The following is a 9,424-nucleotide window of genomic DNA, read 5'->3' on the forward strand; positions in this document are numbered from 1 at the left end:
GGAAGGTCTAGGAAAGCTGGGATTGGTTCTGGATGGGTTGCTGTTTGTAAAGAAGGATTGGGAGAAACTGATTAGGGACTAAGTGCTGTTATGAGTGAGGGTGGTTTAGCAATTGAGTATTTCCAGTAATAGGAACAGCAAAGCTGGTCTGAGGGCATCATTAGTAAGAAAACAGTGGTTATTCAGAGAGGGTGGTTATGGTTTACAGCTGCTGCATGACCTTAGGAGAAACAATGCTTTCTGTTGGTGAAAAAAAGAAGACATCCTAAGATAAACCTTGCACCTCAAAACCTCTGTAGATAGAGAATCCCCACTTGGAAGCTATAGGTGTTGTGCAGATTTAGTCTTAAAAATTAACACTTTGAGTGCTGATAATATAATATGATGATGTAAAATTTAGGAGATACAGGAGGAAATAAGGGATGGGGATAAAGGAAAAAGAACAGTGAAGGGACAATAAAGGTATGCATATTTTTCTGTCTTTCCTCTTTTCTTCACCTTAAGTTAGGCTCTTTTCTTATAACCTAGTATAATGTCCAGCATTTAATAGGTATTCAATAAATATTTGTGAATGAATGAATCATTCAATCAATATTGGTCCTGAAATGCCAGGGAAAAAGAGATGATGAACTGGCATATATTGAGAACCATGTCTATGTCAGGTGTAGTGTTAAGCCTTTTGTGAAAGAGTAATATGGAATCAACTCTCTCTCAGCTGATCTGCAGCTTAAAATGCATATATGGTGACCTGTGGGAAGGGGAGTTTGAATGACACAGGTCAGCCTTATCTTTTAATTTATATCTTCATCTTGTAGTTGTTCAATGTATTCCATTTTACTATAGAAACAGGAAAAGGTCGTCAACTTTTTCAAGCAAAATTTCTTTTCATATCTGGGAAATTGGAATTCCTTTTTTATATCTTTATTATCTCTCTGATATTCTCTTGCTCCCTGGCCAAGCCCTTCCAGGCAACTTTGGTTAATGTATTATTGAGATGTTAGAGGTTTAAAATAAATCACTATCAAAGGATACAATTTTAAGGGAAGGCTAAATTATGTATTCATTAGAATCATAATTTTGTTCCTAAGACAGATTCGTGATGGTATAATAGAAACAGCATCTTAGCCTGAAGTATTGAGGATAGTCCTGAGATTAGGGAATGATCAGTTCGTTCTTAATCATAAGCATAAGAGAATGACTCAAACGCTGCTGTTTGATCTACCTGTACTTACATTTCTTCTTAATTTTAAATTCTTCTCTGCTAGTATTCTTTAGACCCAACATTGGTTGTTTCCCCCATTTCTACAATATTTCTATTTATTTTCCATCCTTTTTACAAGGTCATCTAAATAAAAATATCTTAAAGCAATAAAACATTGTTATTGAGTCAGTACCTCAGTCTATGCAGCTTAATAATATGGAGAGCAAAAAAAAAGCCTCTCGATTTATTTTTTAATATTACACGATCCTAGTTTTTTTCTTCCCAGAAAACGTGCCACAAAATTTGCAAGAAAGAGCTTTTGGGGCGGAGCCCTGGCTGCTTAGGTCCTTTCCATTGGTTCTACTTGGTGACCACGCCCACGGCCCCGCCTCCTGGGCGGAAGAGCCAATTGGGCCGCGAGTTGTGGTTTAAACCAGGAGTGCGCCGCGTCCGTTCACCGCGGCCTCAGATGAATGCGACTGTTAAGACCTGCGTGAGTGAATGGGAGGGTCGCGGGTGGTTAGTTGAGCCGGCTCGGGCGGGGAAGGAGGCAGGCTGCGGCTGCGGCTGGGGCTGAAGCTGGGGCTGGGGTTGGGGGACTGTCCGGGGCTTAGATGGCTCCGAGCCCGTTTGAGCGTGGTCTCGGACTGCTAACTGGACCAACGGCAACTGTCTGATGAGTGCCAGCCCCAAACCGCGCGCTGCTCGGGACCTTAGAGCCTCTGACTCAGGCTGGAAGATTTGAGAGCTGGATTAAGTACTTGTTGGCTCACGCCCGTGACTGTTCCGCTGTTTAGCTCTTGTTTTTTGTGTGGACACTCCTAGGATAGAAAGTTTGGTATGTTGCTATACCTTTGCTTCTCCCACCTTCCCCAATATCTAATATGTATTTCTCATTCTTAGAATAATCCAGAATGGCTACTCTGATCTATGTTGATAAGGAAAATGGAGAACCAGGCACCCGTGTGGCTGCTAAGGATGGGCTGAAGCTGGGGTCTGGACCTTGTAAGTATACAAGGCTGCAGTCGGATACACTGGTATTGCGGACGTGGCCTGGAGCTGGACGAGACATTTAGTGTACTTTTTGGGCAATTGGAGTCGTTTGTTATTGGTCCTTTTTGATTTTTAATATCTTAATGAGATGATTTAAGGAAGTTACTGAATCTCTGCTATTAGGCCTATCATAGCCATGCCACTACCAAAAGTGGGGGGTGGGTTTGGGGGTGAGAGGTCAAGTTTATATACACAGTATTTAAGTTGTACAGGTATTTTGCTGCTGGAATATTCTTATGGTAAGACTTTTTCTTCAGCAATCAAAGCCTTAGATGGGAGATCTCAAGTTTCAACACCACGTTTTGGCAAAACGTTCGATGCCCCACCAGCCTTACCTAAAGCTACCAGAAAAGCTTTGGGAACTGTCAACAGAGCTACAGAAAAGTCTGTAAAGACCAAGGGACCCCTCAAACAAAAACAGCCAAGCTTTTCTGCCAAAAAGGTAAGTGTTGGCTATAAAGACACTGTTTAAACACTTAAGCACTTTTGACTCTTAAAATGACTATTGGCATCATCCTACCTAGCTTTCTTCCCTCTGAGTAGAAGGGAAATAGAGGTTAGCAAGCAGAGTAGTGGAGGAGACTCAGATTGTCCTTGTGGACTTCTTGGTACCTTGAGATTAGAAATCTCAGATGCAGCTAATGCATATTTTTGCCTCACCTGTCCTTCACTAGTGTCTTGAAACTGGTTGGTGGTGTCTACTTACAGATACATACTGAGAGAGAGGGTGCCTTAAGAGGTTCTGTTGCTGCTTTAATAGCACAGGTGCTGCCATTCTCTTAGCCTTCCAGGGCAAGCAGCAGCTTGTTAGGTGACAATTTGCTAGCATGTTGATCTTTGTGTGAGTGTGAGTCACAAGCTACAGGTCTGTGTATCCCAGATGAGAGGACTTTGCTGTGAAAGATGACATTAGCATGTGGATTAACACTTTATTTGAATAACTGTTTTGTTTAATTTGCATTAGGAAACAACTAGTGAATTACATATAGTGCAACTTAGGACAAAGATGTCTTCTTTAAAAAGTGAATTAACTTAAAGAAAAATATTAAATACAGGAATTGCAAAGACATGGCAAAAACAATGAGACACAGAACCGAAGTGTGAGAACCCCATAGGGAATTCTAGGCATGCATATGTGAGGTGAGATAAAGCAGGAACATGCCGGCTTCCATTGTAGCACCCTTCTATAGTAGACTGTAGTAGACCTGTCAACTCCAGACTAGAAGATTGCCCATGGTGTTTATTCTAAAGTCCTTGACAGTGTCTTGCTGCCTCTTACTCAATGTGTGTATTTGAGGAACACAAACTTGTTTTTAATATTAACCAAGCAAATAATTTAAGGTAACACTTGTGGAAAAAATCACACTCCTATAAGCCAAAAATGGCTTTGATGATTAGCTACTATCCTGGGTGATTCATGCCCATTTTCTCCTCTGTTAGGTTGAATAATTGCATTGATTAGCTCTGAATTAACTGCATTCTTGATCACTTATGCTGACAGGTGCTGGTACTTAAATTTCAGATTTTAACTTTTGAGTCATGCTACTCGAATTACATTTGAATCATATTATTTGAAGTATATTTAGGTGCAATTATGAAAACTAAGGATTATGGCTTCTTAGAAGGCAGCATGAAATTGACAAATTTAAAAACTAATCAGCTAATAAGACTTCCACTCTCACTAACCCATATTTTCTTTGGCTGTTCTAGATGACTGAGAAGACTGTTAAAGCAAAAAGCTCTGTTCCTGCCTCAGATGATGCCTATCCAGAAATAGAAAAATTCTTTCCCTTCAATCCTCTAGGTAGTATCTTTTGCAATTGCGAAAAGTGCTTTTGGCCTTTAGTTTCTTAGTATTCAGCTCAGCTGTAACTTGTTATGAATATAATATATGACCAAAAACTATGATGAGACTGTCTGAATCTGGGTTGCTTTGGACAAGTGTACTTGTTGATGGAATTATTTGCAAGGTATCATCTTAGGTCAGGAGGGGAATAGGAACAAAGATGTAGAAGACATTGTTCCTGTCTGTAAAAGCTTATCACCTAGAGGAGGTAAGATGTATTCATGAACATTGAATAAGTCCCATTGTGGACAGTCTTTCTCACAAGGCTTTTAGAAGTGAGCTTTATGTCAAGTTGAGCAATGCCTGAGAGTAATTTGGTAGGATTATTTCTTTGGTTTGAAAAATCTACATAAGACAGTGAAGACGTGTTTTTCAAATTTCTTCAACCTGCTACATGTATCTGAAGTATTTTCTGTTTTGGAAACAGCTTTTCAAGCTTTAATTTACTCAACCATTTGAGGAGAAGCTACTGTGTGTCAGGCATCATTAGGTCCTGGACACACTGTTTAACAAGATGGGCCCTGCCTATGGGAGCCCATAATTTGAAGGGAAAGTCAGATGCTGGACAAGTCATCTCACTGTGAGTGAGCCAGAAAAAACAGCATTGTAGGTCAAAGTGGTGCAAAGATCGTGAGGTAGGAAAAGAGACTAAAGTGGTTCTAGGAAAAATACAGGCAGAGTAAAGGAGGATACAGGTGAGGTGTGGGATCAGATCAGGGAGGGCCTTACAGATTTCTGAGCTGGATCTTTTACCCTTTTATTTAGCCAAAGAGGTCATGTAGTTATTTTACTAATTTGCATTCAGATTGTTCTGGCTTTTAGAAACTACAAACATTTCTACGATTAGTATTCCTGAAATGATCTTGTTGTAAGTTTGTGAGTACATCTGGAGGGAAACTTTGAGAAGGATTGCTGAGTTCAAGGGCTTGTGTGATTAAGTTTTAAAATTATAAAATGTGGTGCATCCGTGCTAATAATTACCATTCAGCCATTGAGGAAAATGAGGTAGATTTATGCATATTGATGAAGAATGAATACCACAATATCCTGTGTTACAGGAAAGAGATATGGCTAAGTGGCCCTTCAAAATAGTGTAAATTGTTAAATCCATCTACAGTGGATGAAGATGTCTGCTTCCTCCAGGTTCACTATCAATGTTTTAAAACTCTAATCTTTATCAGAAAAGAAATATTTCATTGTTTTAAATTTGTTGTGTGTACGGTGAACATATTTGATTATTGGCCACTTACAGTTTTTCTTTTTTTATTAACTTCCGGTTTGTGTTTTTCTTTGATTAAAGAGCTCTTTGTAGATAAAATTAGCTCCCCTTATATTGCAAACTTCTTTCCTCTGGAGTCTTCTGTCTGTTTATGGTTTCCTTTACAATTCAGTGGTTTTAAGTTAAATAGTCACATATCATTCAATTCCTTTTTGACTTCTGGGTTTTACCAGGCTTGTAAAAGAGCAGACTAATTCTTGAGTACTTAGGCTTTAGAGAACTTTCACACCTACGGACAAAGATAAGGAAAACCATGATTTTCTAATCTTTTGAGAAAACAGCTCCTTGAAGAAAATTCAGTATTAAATCCTACTTTTGTTACTGTACAGAAAAATCACTTTTTAAAAATAATTGCTAAGAAGTAAGGTACTTGGATTTTAAGAATGAATGTTACCTAACACAATGGTTCTCCATTTTTTTTTGTTTTGTTTTAAAGACCCTTTTACACTCTTAGAAATTATTGAAGACCACTTTTGCTTGTGTGATCTGCTCTTTTCTGTATTAGAAATTAAAACTGAGAAACTTAAGATATTTATTCACTAAGTAATCACATTACATTAATGTAAATTTTTTTTAACATAAAATATTTTTTGTTCTGGAAAAGTTTGGAGAAGAATGGCATGGTTTATATTTTTGAAAATTTGCTTTATTTGGCTTAATACGAGACAACTGGATTCTTATCAAATTCTATATTCACTCTTACATCTGTTAAAATATACGAAGAAAACCTAGCCTCACACAGATACGTTTTTAATAGTCTTTTCAGATAAGTGTGGATAGGTTTTTTTGCCACTACACTAAAACCCACAAGTGGCTGTTTCTGAATATAAAATTGCAATGTGGAATCTGAAACCATATCAATGAGCATTTTGTATCTTGACAGTAAAATCCATTGGTCTATTTTGCTCTTGGAATGTATCTTATATTCTTGCATCTATCTTGCATTGATCATTCAGAAATACTGGTTCACTGAGATATGTAGATACCCACATGTTGAGATGCTTTATTATACAATATCAAAAGCACATTAATACCACAACTGATCTCATCAGAAAAGTCTAAGGCATCTGTCAAGCTAATGACTGCAGATAAGTTTTCCAAAATTCCTTTTTTTGGCCAGATGCAGTGGCTCACGCCTGTAGTCCCAGCACTTTGGGAGGCAAGGCGGGCGGATCACCTGAGGTCATGAGTTCAAGACCAGCCTGGCCAACATGGTGAAACCCCGTCTGTACTAAAAATACAAAAATTATCTGGGTGTGGTGGGCACACCTGTAATCCCAGCTACTTGGGAGACTGAGGCAGGAGAATCGCTTGAACCCAGGAGGCAGAGGTTGCAGTGAACGGAGATCGTGCCACTGCACTGCAGCCTAGGTGAAAGAGTGAGACTCTGTCTCAAAAAAAAAAATTCATTTTTTAATTTTTGACAAAATTTTAACGTTTTATATTCTACCATTGGCAACAAAGGCTGTCAGTTTTCCTTGAGGTGATAGACTTCTTTCATTCCTTTAAGAAAAAGTGTGACAAGCACCCAGGTCTGAGTGACCATGGGATTTCTTGCAGTTGTTAATTCAAGTAAAAACAGTATTCCAGGAAAATGTTCTCTAGTTTTAGCTTGCAACTCAGATAGTTGCACAAATCCTTTTAATCATATTTTGGTGTACAGTGGAAGTGCTTTATGGCATACTTCTCATTTTATCACACAGAACATTAAAAAGACATCTCAAGGATGGAGAGCTAATAAAATTAATACTTTCTACTGCATATGGTGAAGTGACAGTAAGTGAAACTGGCATTTTTAAACTACAAGTGAAGAAGGATGCAGAACAGAGAGACTGCTAATATGGTTTACTGTCACTGCCTTGATTTGTGTTGAGGCACCAGCAGCTTTCTCCACCGCTGCCTTGGTACCATCATTACAAATGTCAACCCAGTGGAAAAAGGTGTGAATATTGTCATGAAAATAGTTTTGACCTCATGGACCCCCTTAAAGGGTCTCAGACCACAAGGGGTCTACAGCCCACACTAAGAACTGCTGCCCTGACAAAAACGCTTTCTCTCTGTAACAGACTTTGAGAGTTTTGACCTGCCTGAAGAGCACCAGATTGCGCACCTCCCCTTGAGTGGAGTGCCTCTCATGATCCTTGACGAGGAGAGAGAGCTTGAAAAGCTGTTTCAGCTGGGCCCCCCTTCACCTGTGAAGATGCCCTCTCCACCATGGGAATCCAGTAAGTGAGCAAGTGCCCTTCTGGAAGGGCTGCAAACAATTTGTTTCATAACACTTCCATTACCATGGGAACACAGTTGTGCGGGAGGTGAGCCTGTGAGTAATTTCTATCCTTCAAATGACAAGGATTAGTTTTCAGAAAAATAAACTATTCTCGATTAATATTGCTTTTCAGTCCCAAATGCCCCAGTAAAATTGTTATTCTGGAAACTGGATAGTCTTACTACAGCCAAAAGATTAATTCTCACTTACATCTTCTTAGGCTATAAGTTGAAGCATATATAATAAACTTGCTTGGAATGATGATTCCATGTTATATCCAAAGCTAATATAAGATCAAAACACCTGTGCTGTAGCATAGACTGACAATAACTTCTTACTGCAGAAGGTTTGAGGTCTTCGTTTGAACTTGTAGTCAAAGCCAACATTATGTTTTCTGTTTGTTCTGATGTGGGATAATTTGTCCTAATAAGTTACATTAGTGAGACTGTTAACTCTTACTTTGGTCTCTAAGAACAATAGAGATTCAGATACTTCTAAGACTTACTTCCTAATGAAAGTCAATTCTGGGGCCACAGACACATTCCAAAAAATGTGTCAGGAGGGGATGGAGGTGATTGATTTGACAAAGGGAAAAACATGAATTTTTGATTGACAGCTAATGTCTATGTTGATATGGACAATGACTCAAGGATTTGCAGAAATTTTAATAAGAGATTCCTGTTTTCTAGATCTGTTGCAGTCTCCTTCAAGCATTCTGTCGACCCTGGATGTTGAATTGCCACCTGTTTGCTGTGACATAGATATTTAAATTTCTTAATGCTTCAGAGTTTGTGTGTATTTGTATTAATAAAGCATTCTTTAACAGATTCTTCCTAGTATTGTGGTTGCTTTTCCATGGAGGTTACTTAAAACAACATGAAAGCTAGCTGAGGTGTTTAACAAAGAGTCTATAATGTGACAATAGAGATTTGTCTGATTTCTAAAAACTTAAATCTTTTTGGTTTAACAGCTTATTTTAGAAGCTGCCACTGTTTTTCCTGAAAAGTATACCCCTCAATGTGTACTTTATTGACTTTTTGTGGCCATTAACTAGTGACAGTTATTAGATCTCTTAATTAGAAGAGCTACTTCCAACTCATTAAGTATCTATTGCTGGGCATTCTTTATTGCTATTTCTACTTAGTTTCTAATGACTTTAATACTCAGTATTGAAAGGCTCTAAATCTGAGAATTCAGCCTCCTTGGGATCTTCAATTAGATTCCTTAAAGATCACTGGAGATAATTTACTGATAGTAAGGTCTACACTCCACCTATAGGAAACTGTATTTAGTTGTTTACCTTGTGTTGGACATGAGTATTTGAGAAGCATTATTATGTTTAATGTTTGACACTTTTCCGGGTAAGACAATGAAGCGCAGAAGTTCATTGATTTGTCAAAGATGTGAAGAGCTAGAAAATGATAGAGCTGGTATTTTGATCTCAGTTCTGAGGTTGGAATCAAAATAGAGATGGCAAATGGTTGCTCATAGGTTTTCTTTTCGAGGGAGGGAGTGGATATTTTAAAAACCTTAATCATTTCCACTATTTAAAATTCCAGTGTTTCACCAATCTGGCTTTGGAGATTCTCTTGAAAAGAGATGTGTCCATAGTAGACCCTGTTTCCAACACTTGCTGGGGCTGGAGGTGGATTGCTGGCTGCTGCCTTTTAGGTGGAGTATAGGCTTTCTATCCCACAGACCCTGCCTTAAATGGCCTCAGTGACAACTGAAGTGATCCTTTTACCTTTCGTGTCTCTTCTGAGACCTAGCCTACTTAAC

The 9,424-nt window shown here is 38.6% G+C and overlaps 1 protein-coding gene across 2 annotated transcripts; it reads left to right on the plus strand.

Annotated features, from left to right (window-relative positions):
- Positions 1 to 1,662: 1,662 nt before the first annotated feature.
- On the plus strand, positions 1,663 to 8,472 carry PTTG1 (PTTG1 regulator of sister chromatid separation, securin). 2 transcript variants are annotated; one of them, NM_001135616.2, is made up of 6 exons: positions 1,663 to 1,694; positions 2,105 to 2,206; positions 2,512 to 2,696; positions 3,965 to 4,058; positions 7,446 to 7,604; positions 8,335 to 8,429. In NM_001135616.2, exons 2-6 carry the CDS (start codon positions 2,116 to 2,118, stop codon positions 8,412 to 8,414), a joined length of 609 nt encoding a protein of 202 aa, NP_001129088.2. In that variant the 5' UTR covers positions 1,663 to 1,694; positions 2,105 to 2,115; the 3' UTR covers positions 8,415 to 8,429. The 2 variants fall into 2 exon arrangements, with proteins under 2 accessions (NP_001129088.2, XP_009448314.1); XM_009450039.4 differs by having other exon boundaries at positions 1,693 to 1,958; positions 8,335 to 8,472.
- The last annotated feature ends 952 nt before the right edge of the window (positions 8,473 to 9,424 follow it).

Source organism: Pan troglodytes, chromosome 4 (genome assembly GCF_028858775.2).
Source record: "Pan troglodytes isolate AG18354 chromosome 4, NHGRI_mPanTro3-v2.0_pri, whole genome shotgun sequence".
NCBI classification, from domain to species: Eukaryota; Metazoa; Chordata; class Mammalia; order Primates; family Hominidae; genus Pan; species Pan troglodytes.

Bases quoted from the DNA above. Each gene is read 5' to 3' on its own strand.
- PTTG1 (NM_001135616.2), top strand. From the start codon at position 2,116: ATGGCTACTCTGATCTATGTTGATAAGGAAAATGGAGAACCAGGCACC. The intron at 2,207-2,511 runs GTAAGTATACAA...CTTTTTCTTCAG, and splicing joins GAAGCTGGGGTCTGGACCTT to CAATCAAAGCCTTAGATGGG. The intron at 7,605-8,334 runs GTAAGTGAGCAA...CCTGTTTTCTAG, and splicing joins CTCTCCACCATGGGAATCCA to ATCTGTTGCAGTCTCCTTCA.